Source organism: Populus trichocarpa, chromosome 1 (assembly GCF_000002775.5).
Source record: "Populus trichocarpa isolate Nisqually-1 chromosome 1, P.trichocarpa_v4.1, whole genome shotgun sequence".
Taxonomy (NCBI): Eukaryota; Viridiplantae; Streptophyta; class Magnoliopsida; order Malpighiales; family Salicaceae; genus Populus; species Populus trichocarpa.
In genome coordinates this window covers 27,140,442-27,160,998 of record NC_037285.2, presented here as the reverse complement: position 1 = coordinate 27,160,998, position 20,557 = coordinate 27,140,442, and the positions used below count along the sequence as shown (strand labels likewise).

At 33.0% G+C, this 20,557-nt stretch overlaps 2 protein-coding genes across 4 annotated transcripts; one reads left to right on the top strand and one right to left on the bottom strand.

The window, feature by feature from the left end:
- Positions 1-748: 748 nt before the first annotated feature.
- LOC7467973 (RNA-binding protein Y14) lies at positions 749-4,161 on the bottom strand. The gene is made up of 4 exons (XM_002299753.4): positions 3,789-4,161; positions 3,100-3,236; positions 1,984-2,135; positions 749-1,131 (listed from the first exon to the last, which is right to left on the bottom strand). The coding sequence occupies exons 1-4, from the start codon at positions 4,069-4,071 to the stop codon at positions 1,086-1,088; spliced, it is 618 nt and encodes a 205-aa protein (XP_002299789.1). The 5' UTR covers positions 4,072-4,161; the 3' UTR covers positions 749-1,085.
- A 10,986-nt stretch (positions 4,162-15,147) lies between these two features.
- LOC7478510 (zinc finger CCCH domain-containing protein 53) lies at positions 15,148-19,162 on the top strand. Of its 3 annotated transcripts, XM_024592084.2 has the most exons (10): positions 16,243-16,460; positions 16,574-16,736; positions 16,892-17,077; positions 17,167-17,346; positions 17,442-17,539; positions 17,621-17,890; positions 17,984-18,137; positions 18,294-18,464; positions 18,541-18,625; positions 18,752-19,162. In XM_024592084.2, the coding sequence occupies exons 1-9, from the start codon at positions 16,385-16,387 to the stop codon at positions 18,572-18,574; spliced, it is 1,332 nt and encodes a 443-aa protein (XP_024447852.2). In that variant the 5' UTR covers positions 16,243-16,384; the 3' UTR covers positions 18,575-18,625; positions 18,752-19,162. The 3 variants fall into 3 exon arrangements, with proteins under 3 accessions (XP_024447848.2, XP_024447841.2, XP_024447852.2); XM_024592080.2 differs by having other exon boundaries at positions 15,148-16,736; positions 18,541-18,663; XM_024592073.2 differs by having other exon boundaries at positions 15,149-16,736.
- Positions 19,163-20,557: the final 1,395 nt, after the last annotated feature.

The following is a 20,557-nucleotide window of genomic DNA, read 5'->3' as shown; positions in this document are numbered from 1 at the left end:
TCTTATAGATAAAAAAGTTGGAAAATAAAATTTAAAAAAAATAATTTCATAAATTTATTCAAATAAAATAAATAATAATTAAAATAATAAAGAACAAATTTGACATATAAAAAAATTAAAAGATGATAAAATTAAAAAAATTACAATTTCATAAATAATCTCAAATAAAAATAAATTATGAAACCATATATAATAAATAAAAATTTTCATTTAAGAAAATAATAAGTGAAAAGCAAACAAATAAAATAAAAATCCAAATTAATATAAAAAATAAATTAAATCAAATTCCGAGGAATAAAATTAAAAAATAATTTTAAAATAAAATATATAACAATAAAAAAATTAAAAATTAAATTTAATATAACATATCTAAATTTTTCATAATAAATTCTGTAAAATATTTTTTGCCTCAAATAAAAGAAAGATAATTTACTGAAAACAAGGTTAAATTTTCTTTTGCTGAAAACATTGATTAAATTTTTTAATTTTTCTAATAATAAACAATCAAATACCAGAAAATTTAGAAAATAATTTACAAAAGAGGCCTACATGTACCGAAAAAAAAATGAAAAATGCTAATGATTTAGCTCGTACGAATGTTGGGATTCCTCTCCTGGAAAGCAGGACCATTCTGCTTCTGTAACTCCCAAAAAGAGGAATGATGGCCTTCCTTGCCAAGATCTAAACACCACTTGCTATCTGGAACGGGCAAGATTAAAAAATTTATGAATTTAAAAGCCGAATAAAGTAACTAAAATTGCCTCACATGAGAAAAGTTCTACATTGAACTTTTTGCGCCTCCCAAAATCTTTCGGTACCGGAAAAAAAATACATATCTCAAGTGACCAAATAAACCAGATTACTAAACTTAAAGATTAGTACAAAATCAGCGCCAAATACACAGATTACTAAACTTAAAAGTTAGCGTTAATCAGAGCCCAAGCACCATTCAACAACACAGAAAAAACTTGTGACCAATTCGTAAACCCATTGAAGACAAGAACCAACCACGATCTTCAATCATAATTACGTATCAAACACCTCAATGAAAACTCATACACCTTCATAATGGAAATCACAACCCATTAATATCTCCTCCTAGGACTCCTTGAGCGATTCGTTCGTTCAGGTCTGCAAAAATTTAAAGGGCAACAAGTTATATTCCCAGCTGACACAAGTAGAGAAATATCAAATAAGCCAGACCAGATCTAACTCAAGATTTGAAGCGACTCATATACAGTCAGAGAGGACAGCATCATGATCTAGCCTCAGGAAGATACTATCATATATTTTTAGTTGTTCTGGGAGGCATGTATTAGTAATGGCCAGTTCCTTTCCACATAGACATGCCACAAAATTATGCATAGGCAGGTACTTGTGAAGTTGTGCTCAAATCATGTCCAGTACTCACTGTAACCCCAATTCTCAATTAAACTGATCAAAAGAGTCATAAGAAATAATAACAGGAAGATACAAGCTGAAGCTTATAGCCTCTTAAAAATGCCTGGACCATTTCATAAGACAATCCACATCAAAGCCAACTCTTCCATTTTCAATTTGCCCAGTCTGAGTTTGACGCAATGTCATTAGAAGCAGTGTGAATTTCACCATGTTATCTAAGATCACTCAATAAAAGTTTGCTCCAACTGAAGAGCACTATGTTTTGCTTTCATTCACTAAATATAATGGCACCTTGAATTTGACCAGGTTTGGGTACAGTCTGGTAATACAACTCCTAGAAATCTATCATTGCCAGCCATTGTTTTTTCCTTTACAGACTACAGGCAGGTTGGGACATAATTTAAAACTTCAACATGCAATTTACAGAGCTAAAAGATCCCAGATATTGTAATTTTTTTGAAATTCAGAGAAACATTGATCATTTCAGGAGAGACACATTTAATTTCACTGACATCTTCTCTCTCTGATAATATATCATCTCCAATAATTTTCAGCTTACAAAAGTACGGCATAGAGACAGACCTCATGTTCTTTCTTCTGGAGGCCCAATTGCTGGGGCCATTGCTGAAGGCCCAATCAACATAGATAATCTGTTCGAGCAATGTTCCCCCATTCATTGAAGCTATTGCATTCTCTGCTTGCTCAAACTTCTCATATTCTATCAGCGCGTAGCCCTTGCAAAATAAATATGTGTCAACTTAATGAAAGAATATTTGTTTCAGAATTTTTCAACAAAGACAACAGGCCAATGTTATTGTCAATTTTCATGACCAATATAACAGCATGAAATCATCTCAGTAATCAAGAAATGAAATTTTGTGAGGAAGGAAGACAGAAAAATAATATAGCACTGAATTCGACCACATCAAATCCAATTGAATCAATAACATGCTATTTACCAAACATAATTACATGTCACTCCATATATGTTGAATGTTACGATCCTTTATTCTGGGTGGAATGCGTGTATTTTACAAATATTGAAATTGACTACCACAATGAAGTGGAATTTCCTTAGCACAGAAACTAGTTCTGGCTAAACTTTGACCTTCACATTATTTCATTAAACATCAGCTGCATTTAAAAACTTGGAATTAATAAGTTACTAATTTCCTTCACAACAAAATTACGCAACCAATATGTGGACACATGCACAGCTATCATATCCAACAAAAACAGCAGAGCAACCAATGCCACCCAGAATCCTAAACAGAAGCACTCAACTTCTCTACTCTGTGAGCAATTATATTTAATAAAGTCCACTCACATGATGAACCATGAGTGAAAACAGCAAGCGGTAGTAAAAAATCATCAAAACCAACACTGTCTCAGTTCCTCACCAAAAAGCCCAGCACCATACTCGCTTTTTGTGCAAAGAGCAACTGGTCCAGTGAGATTGCTTTGAGCGAATCTTGAATCGATCAGATTTTTTCTGATTTGGGTTCCAATTGAAATGTGAAATGGTTCAGAACAAATGCTCCAAACCAAAATTCAGCATGGCAGAGGAACTTGTAGTAAAATTGATCTTCGTTTTGAGCTCAATTTAACAGTGGTTTTCACTAATATGGACACCCAACATAAAAAAAGAACAAAACAACTGGAAATAAGATTCAAAAGAAGAGGAAAATTTTTTCTTACCTTAACAAAACCAGTGCGGCGATCAAGATTCAAATGCAAATTTTTTATTTCCCCAAATTCACCGAAAGCTTCTTGCAGATGATCATCTTGTGCTTCCTCATGCACTCCACTCACCAAAATTATCCATCCTTCAACAGCTGTAAATATATGGAACAATTATCATCCATCTCAAGTTTCAGAACAAAAGGAAAACTACTTTTTTAAACAAATGACAAGAGATATCAGCTAGCAACAACAAAACATTATCTGATCACACAATCAGAACTTTCAAAGCATCAGAATTATTCACAAATTGCTCTATGGAATGATTAAGAATAAAAGGGTACAGTTATTTAAATAGTAGTGGAGACGGATCTGATAAATTACTACTCCAACAATAAAATTAAAAAAAATAAAATTAGTTTAGGAGAATCCCCAAGGAGGGACAACATTCTTAGCACACTGTGGAATGTTTTCAACCTATTTTAGAACTAGCTTATTAGTAGATGCAAGTTGATAACTCCAAGGCATCCTTACATCAAGCAATCCATAGTGTTAATTTCTCTCAATGTCAATTTACAACTAACCACCTCAAAATTCACTAGAACCATTCAAAACCCTACTTTTTCAAAAACAAAATAGCAAATAATTCTGAAACCCTAGAATTTAAACAACAAGCAAAAAGTATCTAGGGTTTAAATTTCACTGACATCGCTGGGGGCCAGGCCCACCATCAGAACCGAGGGAATCAAATCCACGACCAGAGAGGCGGCTCTGTCTCTCAGCATCAACCTCTTCTCTAAACCCACGGCCTTTAGTCTTTTTAGGAGCGGAGAGTGAAGAAGACGCGCTGCCTCCAGTAATAGCTGACTTTAACTTGGGGAGTGGAGCACGAGGTGAGGAGGAGGCGTCAGCGTCGGCGGCACCGTCTTCGTCCATCAAATCATCTTCCTCTGGCTCAAAATCCACCGCTTCGGCCTCCGTGTTTGCCATTATTATCGAGTGGTTTATCTCTCAGGAAATCGTGACGGGTGGTTTGCTCTGTTTTCACTACAATTTTGTGAATTTTTTCTTTCTATGTTGGTGTTAGGGTATTTATATTAAGGGTTTGGGTATTCCTTTGTTATCAATAAAGTGCGCCGTTTTATCGATTGAGAATTATAATTGAATACCTATAGTTTAACATAGTTTATTTATTAGTCCTTATGTTGTCATCTTTCTTTTTCTGTAGATAATGGATTCAAATACCTAGAAAATTAAAATTAGTAGGCTAAACAAATCAGGTAATAAATATAAATAAAATCAAGTGATGGGCTGAGTTGAAATTGAACAAAAATGGCTTGAATAATGAATGTTATCTATCAATTTATTATGGCTGTCATTTTTAAGCTGTGAACATTTTGCAAACAATTTTGTTTGAAAGAATTAAATCTTTTTTTTAATACATATCCAGTAATTTTGTGCTGTCACTTCTATTTATCACACCTTATGTTAATTAACTAAAATTATAGGTTTATCTATCACCAACATTTCTTGTCAACTACATCTTCATCTATAGTAATAGGAATCTTAAGAGGAAATAAAAAGTGACAAAAAGACAAGACTTTATTAATATGTTCACAAAACTTATTATAAAATGTTCATTTGTTTGTTTTAAGTTGTAACAATGGGTTATATGCTTCGTTAGTACCCACCGCGGATAAAGAATTGTGAATGTTCACAATATCATTTGTAATAAATTATTTGTTGTCTTCAATTCTCTCTCATTATAATGAGATGTTAACTAAGCTTACATGATTGGGGTATTAATGAAACTAAAGTTAGATTCTTGCACTCATAAGTGACCCTACCATTATATTTCTTGGTATCATTATATTTAAAAAAATTTACCAAGAATTTTTGGGACACCAGTTGAAGAAGCTCTTTGGTATTGTTTATGGATAGAGGATATGTTTCGTCTGCACACATGTTAACTTAGCTTTTTGAATTAAGCTTTAAGTATTAATACAACAGGAATATGGATTTTGGCAATATACTTTTATAGATTCGGGTGAATGGATGAACAACCAAATAAATAATACGAAGTAAAGGTATATGAAGACAAAAGAGTTTGGTGAAATAAAGGTATGTGAAGACAAAAGAGTTTGGTGAAATAAAAAGCTATAAGTGTTGTTGCATAGAAGAGCTAAGAATGAAAGCGTTTTAATTTGTGCTAACCAAGTGTTTCTAGGAAAGCATGATAGCAGGTAAGATGAGATAAATTAAAAGCCAAGTCACTTAAAATTACCTAATCACGGTCTTGCTTAGAAGGGCATTGGTGTTTGCTTGGTGGATCATTTGCCTCAGTGATGGCTGATGTATCACAATCAAGTGGTACAAATCCACCTTGAGGATTAGCTACAACAGTTATTGCAGAGTTGTGGATCCAAAATAAATTGAGAAGTTATGTATCTGCTACTCATAAAACCAAAAGAAACAATGAACATTGCTGAAATTGAAAGGTAACAATTTTTAAATGAGAGGAAGGAGCAGCTTGTCACCTTTTAATAGACGTTTCATCTTCAAACAGCAATTGTCTTTTAGTTTGTGATGGTAAAGAACCAACCATATATGGTTGCCTTGGGGACACTTGTGGCTGTTGTGAGAAATTAGCATTAGTTTTAGATGGTGGAACAGGTGTTGGTGTTGTTAGGTCCAATGAAAAGGCAACTTTAGAGGATGATGAAGCTGCTTGATCATTAAGAGGAACATCAACAATATACAGCTCTGGTTCAGCAGGCAAGGGTGGAGCTTCAGCAGTTACAATATCGTCAAAAACATTGGTAACAATGATGTCACAACGGTTAACAACTGAGCGAAAAGCTCCAAATCTCAGCTGAAAAATCTTGTCCTTGTTTAATTTTTCAATCGTGGGAAGTCGGATGCAATCAATAAACCCTTTGTCATAGAGATAACAGTGGGCAGAGGAGCCAAAGAAGTTTTCAGCATTTTTTCCAACAATTAGAAATGTTGCAACATCATTGCCATCAGTCACTATACAATCAACTTTAAACCTGATAAAATATTTAGAAGTGAGATAAATAAATATAAGATATTGTTACAAAGATGCAAAGAAAATTTATAATTTAGTTTGAGACATGAAAAGCAATAGAAAAGAACTCCTAAACATGGAACCGACGTTACTTCATTGTGTTCAATGGATTTAAAAATTATGCCTTTGTCAGACAATGATTTTGTGCATAAAGGGCAGCTTTGATACCACCATCCTCTATGAAGATCATGGTCAGCTATGGTAGTTTTGCATGTAAATCTTTCGCTCTACACATTAGAGGTGAGCAAAAAAACCGATCAAACTGAGAAAACAAAAAAAATAACCGAAAAGACCGAACCGTGAAAAAAACTGATTAAAATTGTGAAAAAACTGATTGGTTCGGTTCGGTTTTGTAAGCCTAAAACCAGAAAAACCGAACCAAATCCAAACCAAAAAAAAATTGGAAAAAAATTGAGCCAAACCGGAAAAAAACCGAGCCAAACCGAAAAAACCGAGCCAAGTCGGTTTGAACCGGTTTCGGTTTTTTTAAAAAAAAATCGATTTGGTTACGTTTTTTTTATAAAAACCGAACCGAACCGAAAATAATCACCCCTACTACACATTATTGAGAAAAAATATAGTTTGATGTGTATTTATAAAGATCAGAGTAAATGTTGAATAAAAGATGAAGCATTGAAAGAATAGTTGAGATTATTGTTGACATACTTTGTGTTGATATGGATGCATACAAAGAATTTCTTTTATAGTCTTCCTATTTTCATTTATTTGTTGTTCGATGGATCTGACGGTATTCATGGAAGCAGGGAGTTGATGAACCTCAACTGACAGATGATTATAGCTGAGAATAAAAGTAGTTTTATGTTAAAAGAAAAAAATAATAATTGAAGAACATAAGCGAGATAAAAAGAAAAGATAAAGAGCTAGCTTATTGATGCTTATATGGAAGAACCTCAGGAATTTATAGGTTGAAATACCATAAGGAGGCAACAATGCTAGCGAGGTTTGGTTTTCTTAAGAGTAAAAGGAAGCAAATTGATTAAAATTATTTGAAAATAAGCTAAATGATGCAAGGCGCAGATAAGAATTGTGAAAATTTAAAGGGCAAAATTTGATAATGCAAACCTTTAAACTCAGTGACTCGAAAGGCAGCAAAAACAACAATAATTGGATTTGTGTGTTCATGAAAAACAGAATCATCAAAGCTTTTAACATAATAAGAAATGCAAAGACTTGAATTAAGAGAAAGAAAGAAAAAAGGAAACCTTGGAACCCACCCGCAAGAAAAACGATTGCTATAATAACTCTCCAGAACTGACATTTCACCAGCTAAAAAACAACACAAAGGAAAATCCAAAAACACCCCCAGTAGAAGTCCATCATATGCATTAAGACAAACAAACCAATAGAAAAGGCATTTGGCTATAAACTAAAAAAGAACAAGGAATTTTCAATTTTTGATCGGACAAAAAACAGAGCACAATTGTTGCACAATGGATCACATGCAAAGAATGCATAATTTCATCTCTAACAAACATGACATTATTTCACAAGCAAACCACAACAGCTCTCCCAACATTGTAGAGAGACTCGATATGACAACGAACATGTGTTATTAATGATGTCATCGCCCCACTTATTTAATGCACAAATTGACAACAAATACAGGCTGAATAAAGGGTATGCAAGCTAAAGGAATAAGAATGCACAAACCAAAAGAAAGGGTATACAGGCTGAAATAATTGTTACATTAATCCACTGTTACATGAGTCTGAATGAATAATATTTTCACAGCATGATTTAGTTTCTTTTTTAATTGTTCCAAAATTATCACTCTCCCCAACCATCTCCCTCGCGTTCTCTCTCTCTCTCTCCATAATTTGGAAAAAATATTTTGAATGAAAAATACTTTTAAGAAGTTATAGAAAAAGTATTTTTTTTATTTGTATTTGATTTTATATCAGCTTTGGTAATTATTCTTTCAATTGTTAATTATTTTTCTTTTATTATTTTCTTGATTGAAATTTTTTTATCTATCAGATTTGATTTTTATATCAATTTTTTTATATGCTAGATTTGTTCTTCATTATTTATATTGCTATTTATTTTATTTAAAATAGTTTATGAAATTAGATTTTTTTTAATTTTATCCTTTTTTAATTTTTTTATTTATCATATTTGGTCTCCGTTCTTTAAATAAAATTAAAAAAATATTAAGAGGTAATTTTTCATGACATTACCAAATATCAAAAAAATAATTCACTTTTCAGAAATTTATTTTCTATAAAAACTAATTAAAAAAAATTATTTTCCAGTAAGCAAATGAGGTCTAAACAAAACAGCAACGCCAAGTGAATGGTTGTTTATTTTAGATAGCATTTGTCTTTGCGGTTAAACCACATTTAAAAAAAATAAAATTATTTTAATATTATTTTAATGTATTTTCAAAACAAAAGGATATTTTAAAAAACAAAAGCTATTATAATTCTAAATAACAATCAATACATGTAATCCTGTATTGATTGCTATTTAGTACTGTAGTTGCTTGTGTGTGTGTTTAATAAAACATTGTATTCTCTTGAAATCTTCAAATTGGTGATATATGAAGTTATAAATAGCAATCAATACATATAATCTTAGAATTATAAGAATGCGTGCAGGTTGTGCTCTACTTCTGTTTTCGGATTTTAGATATATGCTCGTTTTAAATTGTTTTCCATGATATTGGAAAGCAAAGAGCTTTTTTTTTTTTTTTTTTTTTTTTTTTTTTTTTTTTTTTTGCCTCCACAAACAGAAAAGGGAAGTATCCAATTTGAACCCACCTATCCCATGGGCTGGGCCATTTTTTCATCCTTTCAAGATTTCAATTTAAATCCACCCATCCCATATGTGGGGCCGCTTTCAAATCCTACTTGGATGTAGTTATGGACCCACTTCACAAAGACAGCCCAGATTCAATTGTTGTGAAATCACCAATTTCTCCCTATATATGTACATACATACATGCATGCATGCATACATACATACATACATACATACATACATACATACATACATATATATATATATATATAGCAAGTGGGCCAGTGGCAATAATGCCCCCAAGGACAAAGGCAGGAGACCCCGAGCCCAGTGCAAAAAAGACGTTGACTGGATGGCACGTGCTGGCGGGGTCCCCCCACGAGGAATTTTGTGTTTAAGAAAGTCTAATATTTTTTTGCTCGTGTCATGCCCCCTGATTCGTTTTTGTCTTCCTCTTCCACATAGTTTTTGCTGTGGTTAATCTATTTATTTCTTGAGAATCGGGCCTTTTGTAACATGCACTACCCATCTTTTCGATATCAGTTTTTCTTTTTTCTTTTTTCTTTTATTCATTTTCTTAAAAAATCCGACAATTAGCACTCTAAAAATCCGACAATTAGCACTCGGATTTTTTAAAAAAATAACGATTTAACATTGAAGCAAACCATTTTATCAAAAATAACATAGTTGAATATGACACGTTCTAAAATAGTGATTTTCCGTAAAAATCATACTTTTAAAATGTGATAAGGTGAAGCTATAATTATATAACTCAACCGGTCAACTGATTCACAATGATCAGTAAGATTTTTTATATCTAAATATTTGACAATTCACGCAACGATGCAATGGTTATTACGGAGAATACGGTCTCCAAAAAGTCTTATAAAAATTTAAGCACAATCCAATGGTCATATACAAAATTATGGTCTTTTTTAAGTTGTTATTATAGTCTAACGCAATCTGATCTTTTTTTTAGCTTAGACTTATCATGGTGGTTCATAAATACATTTGATATACCATCCATGCAATCTATTTAGAGTAAATCCTTATTTAGTCATGAAAGACTCATATTTGACTGCTCACTCAAGATCATTTTTTATTGTCGGAATAATAACTTTTTTATATTTTAATTGGAGTTTGTTTTTTAGTTTACAGATTGGACAAAGACAATTTTGACTTGTAAAACATATTTGAAATAAAAACTTCATAAAATTATAGTTTTTACGTGAAATGGTCACTGGTTAATATAATTAGATCCAGCCAATCGACTGGTTGAGGCAGAATATTAGATTCTAACCTTATAAAAAATACTTTGAAGATTGAAATATTTAAGTAGAAAATTGGATTTTAACTTTATTGTGTTTCAAAAGTGCGACATTTACTAAATATTGCTATTCTAAAGGGCAACATGATCATACTGTGTTATTTCATAAAATCTTTTTGAAATTGTACTGTCCCGCTAAATTTTTACATTTATTATGTTAATTTTACAAAAAAAAATCTCATTTTCTTTCACTAAAATTCACTTTCTCCTGATTTTATTTGGACCTTATCCTTCATCATAGTTTTTCAATTCCACATCTATTTTAATAATTTCTCAATTCATTACATTTGTTATTCAATTTTTATTTTTTTTTATGGAAAACACCCTAACGGATAAAACTTCTAGTTTATTATCAACAATATTTGATATAAAAAATAAGAATACAATCAAAATACACGTGTCAAGTTAGTGGGTTCCACAACCGATCCACTAATTTCACCCTCTCCAAGTTCAATGCAGTAACTGTGAAATCTAATCATCTGCATGTATAATTTTAATTAGTTTTTATTTTCCTTGTTGGATATTCCAAGCATATTTAAGGTGAGCGGGGCATGGGATAAAATTATAAATAAGAAATTTTAAAATATTTAAAATTATATATATACATATGCTTGTTGAAAAATAGAGTTTTGGATAATTTTGTGATTTTTTTGTCAAGCAAAAGCAATTTTAATTTTATAAAATATAATCAATAAATATACTTTATTTATTATTAAAAAAATTATTAAATAAAGGTTTTGGACCGTTGCCTAATTGTTCATGAGCTTAAGCCGACTCTGTGGGGATTACTTACAGTAAATTAGTCAATCATATATTGTACATGATTTTGACGAAAATTGGATGGTAATATAACATAATTAAAATAAATAAAAAATATATAATAAAAAAATTCAAGCATTTTAAAATATATGTAAAACTAATAAGCAATATCTAATTCATAGGAAATTAACCATTTATTCATACAAAATCAAGAATTGTTATTATTTTTTTAAAAAATTAAAATCTGGTCTAATAATGAATTTTATTTATTTTTTAAAATAATTATTAATATCACCATGTCAAAATAATCTAAAAATATTAAAAATATATATTATTATTTTTTAAAAGAAATAAAATTTGGTCTAGTCATGTTTGGAACGGAATGGAATACCAAACTGGAAGATTAATGACGTAATACAAAACATGTGAATTGTACGGCCAGTGGTTGAGATATGGAAGCATCTATGGGAGTAATGCATAGAAGTGACTACAAATTCTTCATCGCGCGTTACGGGAGAGTGCGGGGGGGAGTTATGTCAGAGAGAAAACAAGTGAACGTGCACTCTTTCGAAACGCCATGGGAGACTAGTAGTCACATGCTCTGTTTCAGGCGCGTGTCTTAGCGAACACGGAGACCAGACAAAACTAATTGTTTATTCAACATAAAATCAATAAAATGAAATTTCATAATAATGCACGTGACCTTTTGAAAAAAAGTAAACCGTGCAAAATGCGGAATCTTAGATGACCTTTTTACACACCAATAATGCAATCAGAGGTAATTATTTTTTTTGGTTTGGTTTAGTTTTTATAAAAAAAATATAATTAAATTGAATTTAAAAAAAAAATCAAAACCGAATTGAAACTGGTTCAAATCAACCGGTTTCAGTTCGGTTCGGTTTTTTAGGACAAAAACATGTTCAAACTGGTTTGGCTTGGTTTTTTCCGGTTTGGCTCTGTTTTTCCGGTTGTTTTTTTTCTAGTTGTTTTTCGGTTTGAGTTCAGTTCGGTTTTTTTGATTTTAGGTTTACAAAACCGAAACCGAACCGATCGATTTTTTTAAAATTTTAATCGGTTTTTTTTCAGAATTCGGTTTTTTCAAGTATTTTTTTTTTATTTTCTGGTTCTTTTCTCACAACTATCTCATTTTTCACTCATGGTTTTTTAATAGTCATAACGAAATAAGAAAATTCCCTACTTGAAATAAAAGTTATCGTGATTATGGTAATTATTTTGATGACTAGGAGGGGTTTTGAGAGTTTATTAGCGAATATTTTTTAAGGTATTTTTTATTTAAAAATATATAGAAATAATATATTTTTATTTTTAAAGAATTATTTTTAATATTAGTATATTAATAATAAAAAAAAAATTAACAATAGTCATGTTAAAACTCAAAGCCAAACACATTATACCAGTAATCGTGATTATGGTAATTATTTTGATAGTTTATTATCGGGTATTTTTTAAGGTAATTTTTTGGTAGTTTATTTTGATGGTAATTCCTACTTGAAATTGGTTTTGAGAGTTTATTAGCGGGTATTTTTTAATGTATTTTTTGTTTAGAGATGTATAGAAATAATATATTTTTATTTTTTAAAGAATTATTTTTAATATTAGTATATTAATAAAAAAAAAATGAAACAAAAAAATTTAAATTTTAACAACAGTCATGTTAAAACTCAAAGCCAAACACATTAACAGGAGTAGTTATGATTGCAGTTGCGGTATTTAATATATTAATGTACAGTAAATGTTGTTGTAACAGTAATAAAGTTAAAGTAAAGATAAAAGTGAAGATATTTATGAAATGACTTTAACAAGATGGTTGTGTTGGATATTTATAATAAGAAATCGATAAAATGATAATTATACCTCTAATAAAACATTAGCTGGCGGCGGCTAGTGATTGCGGGGTTGATGGCGGTCATGAAGTGGCTGTGGTGGTAATAGTGGATTTGTAAAAAAATTAAAAAATTGATTAAATCAAAAAAATTAAAAAAACTGAACGGTAAAAAAAATATTTATAAAATTACTATAACAATTGAATGTCTATTCATTTACATTCTGATTTTGTATGAATTTCTTTTTCTTAATAAACATCAATTTTTTTATTTATTTTGATTTGTTTTACATCATACGTTTGTGCATTTAACTTCTAGACTGCTACATTATAAATTAAGTTGGCCTCACATGATACTTTTCTCAATTATCAATATGTAATTAAGTTGATGTTGGTATAATGATTCACAAAGTTCTGCATATGTTTTTCAATTGGGATGATGTGTTGTATAATAAAAATTTATATTTTTTGCATGAAGTATTTTATGATAAGGTTATTGGTTTTCTTTTTTTAAGCCCAGACAATGTTTTGTAATTTAAATTTTAACTTGGTGTGTGTTATTTAAATTTTGATGCTGGAGTTTTACTCCAAAAAAAAATAGTAGGAAGGCCTGCAGCATATGAAACATAATATTGGCACTAATAATGTAATATAAATGAATATTCTGCGTCAAAAAAATTAAATATATTCTAGAATTTTATAATAAAATTAGACAATATTAACATTAATTACAAGCCTATCATAAAGCCTAAAAACAACCCAAAACACAATACATGTTTTTGATTGTTTGAACCGGTTTCGGTTCGGTTTCGATTTTTTTTATATAAAAAATCAGTTTAGTTATTTTTGTAGCTAAAAACTAAACCGACCTGAAAATGATCACCCCTAGTGGTGGTGATGAATATCAAAAGTTGGCATTGCAAAAAAAAAAATATTTCCTATTTTATGAATATTCTCCATAAATAATAAGATAAACAAAATGCTATTTTTTTGAGATACGGGTCTGATATTCATGACGTCTTTATCATTTCTTCTTCTTCTTCTTGTTTTTTTTTTAAAGTGTGTAGGAACACCGGTTGTTGTTAGAAATTAAAATATAATCTATCAATATCCTTCAAATATTGACTATAAAAATACCTCGCATCGGTGGTTTTTTACAACATTGTTATCCTCGAATGTGTGTTTGATATTGTGGTAGTTTTTGTGATTGTAGTTTCAAAAAAGTTGTTTTATAAAAAGTATTTTTAGTTGAGGTTGATTTGATATTTCTATATGTTTGGTTAAAACCGTGGTTGAATTTAAGGTTGAACAAAAAATAGTTTGATGTATTTGGTTAAAAAATTGCTTTTCAAATTGAGGTTATATATATATATAATATTTTTTATTATTCAATTAAACTATATACAATTCCATCACGTATGAAATACATCTAACAAGGACTACAGTTTTATTGAGCGCGCAACAACATTAGGTAAAATATAATCAGGAACAAAATTGGGATTGCGATCAAATTCTGCAAATGCTACATCATCAATAAAACACAATTAAAAATAAAAAATAAAATTTAATTTTTTTTACTGAATCGAAACTGGTTCAATACATTTAGCTTGAATCAGACCCAGTCCGGCCAAAATCATGCACCACTATTCACGTGAATAGTAAAGTCACACTCTATTGTTCACATGAATAGTGGAGTTGAACTCCACTGTGAACGCCATGCCGTGGAGAGTTTCACTCTCCACTAAATAACATTCACAAGTTTGCAGAAAGCAGTTCTTAACTGCTTTTCATAAATCTGTGTTTTGTTGTAAATATATGTGGATTCTTCATGTATATATATATATATATATAAAAAATAAACTATGTTTTGAGAAACTAACAGGCTGGTAAACACAGACGCAATCTCTTAAACAATTAGCTACTAAATTCTGCTCATCAAACATCAAAGTTATAATTTTTAATTAGATCGTAGTTGAATTATCGACGTGCAAACTAGTGTAGTGTATCTAGATGAATTTCTTTGTGCATGCTTACATTATGAGGATAGCTTGATGGTCAAGGAGATAAATTTTATCCGTTGATTTACCGAGTTTAAGTCTTAAAATCAATATTTATCCTGGTTCAAATCTCAAGGTCAACATCGTAGAAACTTGTTATCATATAAATCTCTCGAAGAGTTTTGTTTTTAGTCACGAGCATAAATAAAAAAATTATTCCTAAAATAATTAGCACAATATCCATTATTATAAATGCTGTTTCTCCAAGAAGCCCATGAAAACTCTCCATGATATTTTAGACCCGTCGCTCTCCCTCACCCAGTCTTCGTTCTTTGAATAAAAAATCTAAATCCAAATTTCAAATTTAAATTATGGCAATACGTGTAGATTTAATTCCTTCTTGGGAAATGTTTAGGCGTGTTTACCGAAGAGGCCAGTGGCGTTACCTCTATCCTTTCTTGTTTTTGAGGTTGATCTGAATCTTCCCTCCCGGAGTCCCACCTAGCCTTGTCTTCTTGCTCCATTCTGTAAAAGACAAACCCTAGAAAATTAAAGGGCGAGAAAGCAGAGAGCTAGGGAGAAACCCAAAAACCAAAACCAAAAGAAAAGAGTGAGGCAGAGAGAAAAGTGAGTGCAGGTGAGTTCACTCTCCCCGGGCTGTTGCACGTTTGCACCACCACATGATGCGGCTGCCCTCGTTTGTTCACAGAAAAATATTCTTTCTTTTAAAAAGTGGATTGTTTGAAAATTAACTCTTAAAATTTAAATTATTTTTTTAATATCTAACGTCATGGAAAATAATTTCTAATAAAATGGATTATTTTTAAATATTTTCCTGCCCCCCTCCCCCCTCTCTTTCCCGAGCACTTCAGCCTATCTATCTACTTTCCTGCTATAGAAAGGTGAAGTTTTTGTGGTATGTTATTATTTTGGGTTTTCCATCACCATGGATTCTTATGAAGCTGCTAACATGGTGTTTTCAAGGATCCAAAACTTGGAACCTGAAAATGCCTCAAAAATCATGGGTTATCTTCTCTTGCAAGACTATGGAGAGAAAGAGATGATACGTTTTGCCTTTGGACCAGAGACTCTTCTGCACAATCTCATTCTCTATGCCAAAACCCAACTGGGATTTCTCTCAAACAAAACCTCTTCTTCACCTTTTATTCCTTCCTCTAGACCCAGTCCCTTGTCCATCCCCTCTTCAAGAATCACAAACAACAATGGCTTTGACATCACAAACCCCTCTTCTCCCTCTACAAACTCTTGGCATTTTTCGACTCCCAACTCCACCTCTCCACTCTCTTATGCCAGCGTTGTTAATGGAGCCAGTAGTATTAATGCTAGTTCAACACCTTTTCAGCCCACCGTCTCGTTATCTAATGCGTTTCCTTACAGCAATAACAATAGTAGTGCCAGTGATCTCGTTGATGAATATGAACTCCAGGATTGCTTTTCCTTTCTCAATGATTCAAAGACAGATGGTTTATTTGATCAAAGGGCAGAGTTAGCCACGAGTCCAACTGAATATGGTGATAACGGCTCGCACAAGCGAAGTTTTTCAGTACCAGACACGTGTGTTGGTTCGGAAGATTCAAACTCCAGGTTTGGTTGGAAGCCTTGCTTATATTTTTCGAGAGGGTTTTGCAAAAATGGTTCAGGTTGCAGGTTTGTTCATGGAGATTCGGCTGATACTGCTGCCATTGTTGGTTCACCAGGTGAACTCTACGAGTTTGAACAGTGTCTACAAATACTCAGGTCAAAGGCTGCTGCCCAGCAAAAGAATCTAGCAGCAGCCTCCCAGTTCATGGCTGGAGCTAATTTTTTATCTCACAATAAAAGCTTGGACTTCCTTCATCAGCAACAAAATGACAGCCAAAGGTACATGCATTGCACATGGAGTCGAGGCTTGAAAACCTTTTTTAGTTCTTACTTGCCATGCTACTATACTCCCCGAATTGTTTTTTTCGAAAAGGGGTGGGGGGATTTTTGGTAGTTGGTTTTTTAATTGTGGTAGCTTCAATTTGCTGTTTTAGATCAGCTGCGGTAGCTGCATTGATGATGGGGGATGAGCTTCACAAGTCTGGAAGAATCCGGCCTGGAAGGAATGATTTTTCGCAAATTGGACTGGGAGGGGCAACGAGCCCAAGTTCAAGACAGATCTATTTGACATTCCCAGCTGATAGTACGTTCAGAGAAGAAGACGTTTCAAATTATTTTAGGTCAGTTTTTTTTCTTGTTTTTCCATAAATAAAATTTGGATTTTGAACAATTTGCTGAAAATAGTTTCTTTGCTGGTGTGGTTTTGAAGCATTTACGGGCCTGTGCAAGATGTGAGGATCCCATACCAGCAGAAGAGAATGTTTGGATTTGTTACTTTTGTGTTTGCAGAGACAGTGAGGCTTATTTTGGCAAAAGGGAACCCGCATTTTGTATGTGATTCCCGTGTGCTTGTTAAGCCTTACAAGGAGAAGGGAAAAGTCCCAGACAAGTATAGTCTTATACCATTCATCTTGAGAATATTTGCGTTTATTAGTTTCTTTGTATCGCTCAATGATAGTTATGTTCCTAATTTAACCATTTCAGGAAGCATCATCAACAGCAACAGATTCAGAGGGAAGAGTATTCAGCTTGTCCGAGCCCATCCAGGATCAATTCTAGAGAGGCATTTGATCTCCATATTGGTAACTAAAAAAGCCATAATGTTCATTTTATAATCTAAAATTGTAATGGTTTTTAGTGAAGGATTGTTTTTGGTCTTATAGGAGCTAGAATGTTATACAATACTCAAGAGATGCTGAGCAGGAAATTAAAGGAAGAGGCTGATTTCCAGCAAGCTATTGAATCCCAAGGGAGAAGGCTATTGAATCTGCAACTTCTAGACTTGAAAAATAACAATCATCAACATCAACATCAACATCGATCCCTTCATGGTTTGTTAACTGGGTCTCCGCCTACACCAACTATCCTGCACAGTCCCAACAATCAAACTCCCTTTTTTCCTGTTGATGACATTGATCAAGATGTTCCTCGAGGTTTGTTAATCGATCCTCAATCGTTATCAACTTGTACATTTACGCTCATGATTTTGGATGGCAATGAAGGTAATATCTACTGTCTTGCTGCAGGTAATGGTGGCAACCCTGATGCCGCAGTTGCTCAAAATGCTGTTTCAGATGTTGACAAGGAAGGGAGTCCAGCTTGCGATCACAATGATGGCAATAGCAATCATAGAGATAAAGAGGAGAAGTCCAACAATGAAGAAAGCTATCTCCATGAAAAGTAAGAAAGCACATTTACGCTTAGATTCTGGTTAATTTTTTTAATGTTCTACTTTATTTTTCTGTTTTTCGTTGAAGTATCTCCTTTTCATTCTATTCACCATTACTTTTCCCTCTCCTTTATGTTCCATAACTCTATGTTGCATCATGTGAGCAGTTTGGAGCATATTCTCCCAGACAATCTCTTTGCTTCTCCTAAGAAATCAGCTGGTGACCCCCTCACTGTCTTCTCCGCAGCTTCCGTGGAGGCTGATGAAAATACCACAAGCACTACATCATCTTCTCTCAACATGACCTCTCTTAAATCATGTTCTCTCCAAAAGCCCAGGTATATACATAAAAACACACTCACTTTGATGACCTCTATCAAAGGAAGATGGTTAATCATTACCTGCTCTTTTCAGGTTGTCTTCCGGGCCTGGAACCGTTGGCATATAGGGGGCAAAAGTGAGCGTGGCCAGCAGTGGAGAGATTTGACAATTTTTTAGGGTGAGAGATCAGCAAAATTTGTGTAGTGAAAATTATAGGCATGTACAGTCCATTCAATTTCACAGCTTTCTGTCTAATTGGATTCCGTTATAATATATGGACCCTTTTTTTTTTAATCCTTTGCAGATATATTGGAAGCACATTCAGAAGTAAAAGAAATCCTCTATAGCCAAAAAACTATAGCCACGACAAAGAAAAGGATCTGTTGACCAGATCTCAGCAAAGATCACCATCGTCATTAAAACACACTACTTACAGCGAATACATAAAAGCATACATAAAAGAGCAGATGAACTGCAAGGGAGTGGGGTCTCCCTCTCTGCGGGTATGTACGTGCTGGGGGACCACTCAACAATTGCATTGCAGAACAAACAAAAGTCCAGTAGTGAATCCCTTATTTGTAATTCAAGTGCTTTTCTTTATTTTGTTTTACCCTCCTTTTAGTATGAGGTGAAAAGAAATAGAAATTAAGACTGTATGGAAGAAAAATACTACTTACGTCACTGTGTACAGAAATAGACCCCAGTAAGTTAAGAAGATCTGTTGCAGCAGAAGTACAACCACTAGACACCCAAGGCACAGACCAGACCTAAAAAGGTAAAGAAATGCAATGGCTCAAGTGGAGTGCAAGGGCTGTGCTTTTACTGTCATAGTGTCCTGTGCCCCCCATTAGATTACAGAACAGGTAGAGCTATATTTATGGGGGAAAAAATATAGTCGAGGGTAAATAAAAGATTGTTCTTTCATGTGAATAAAAGAAACCACAAAATAAACAAAGGATTCCCTTCCCTTTTGTCTCATTTTGTGGTTTCTTTTAGGTGGGCATGAATAGGTTAGGGCCACACTCTCACATGGGGCGCGTAAAATCATTCCTTTCCCTTTCACTCTTATAACCTCGTTAACGTTTAAATTATTTACCCTTTCTTCTTCCTAGCTGGTTGTTTAACCTGGGCGTAAAACTGGAGGGTTCAGCAGCACATGGATCCATTTAGTGCACTAATTTTCCATGGTGGTGTGATGGCCCGTTTTGTTAGGTTATTGATCTCTTTTGAGCATCGTGTTCTTGCGTATGTTTTGCCAGGCGAGTAGATCTTGTACCGAGGACCACCGCGGGGAATATTTATGGTTGATAACTAAGATGCTGATAGATTTCTGATATTGCTTTGCTTTTCGCACTGATTTGGGGTTAGATGTCAATGTCACGCAGCCCTCCTCGAATGCAATTTGCAGGCTTCGCTGTCTCCAATTTGGTTAATAAATAGCCTCCGAAATAGTAGTCAAGCATGGTGTCCAAATCACAAAATCTTCAATTTGTGTGGAAAGATGAGAGATGCTTTGAAATGATTAAGAAGAAATGGTAATCACAGCTGCACCTTGTTTCTAATTAAGGGTAGTCTTTTCCATGATCACCTGTCATAAACCTCAGGTACTGGAGGTAACTTTAGGGTCTCGAGAAATGAGTCGGGATGACAGAAATTACCTTAGACACCCATAAAAAAAAAAAAAAGTAGTCTTATCCAGGATTTATTGATGGGATTAGTGGCTAGGGGTAAGTGATCTCTCATTTTCAGGTTTCGGTGGTGCTTGTCAATTTCAAGGGTGATGGTGATTGAAAGTGAGTTTGTCTTTCAATTTCTTTTCTGTATATTTCAAAATGCACTGTGCCAAAGGATCAAAGACTTGATGATACAAAATCTGTGATGGATCCTCACTATTAAGGTCTTCCAATCGTTTAATATAATGCGATTGTGTCATCAAAATCTCGTTCTTGACGACTCAAATTTGGCAGACATTTGTTGGAGCTATTATTTCGAATTAGCTAGCATTCATCACCATCAGGCGAGGGCGAGGCACCAAACTGAAACCCCATGGACAGCTCTCACACCGAAACCCTTTTCTTTCTTTTGTTTACCATTATCAGTGATGAAAATT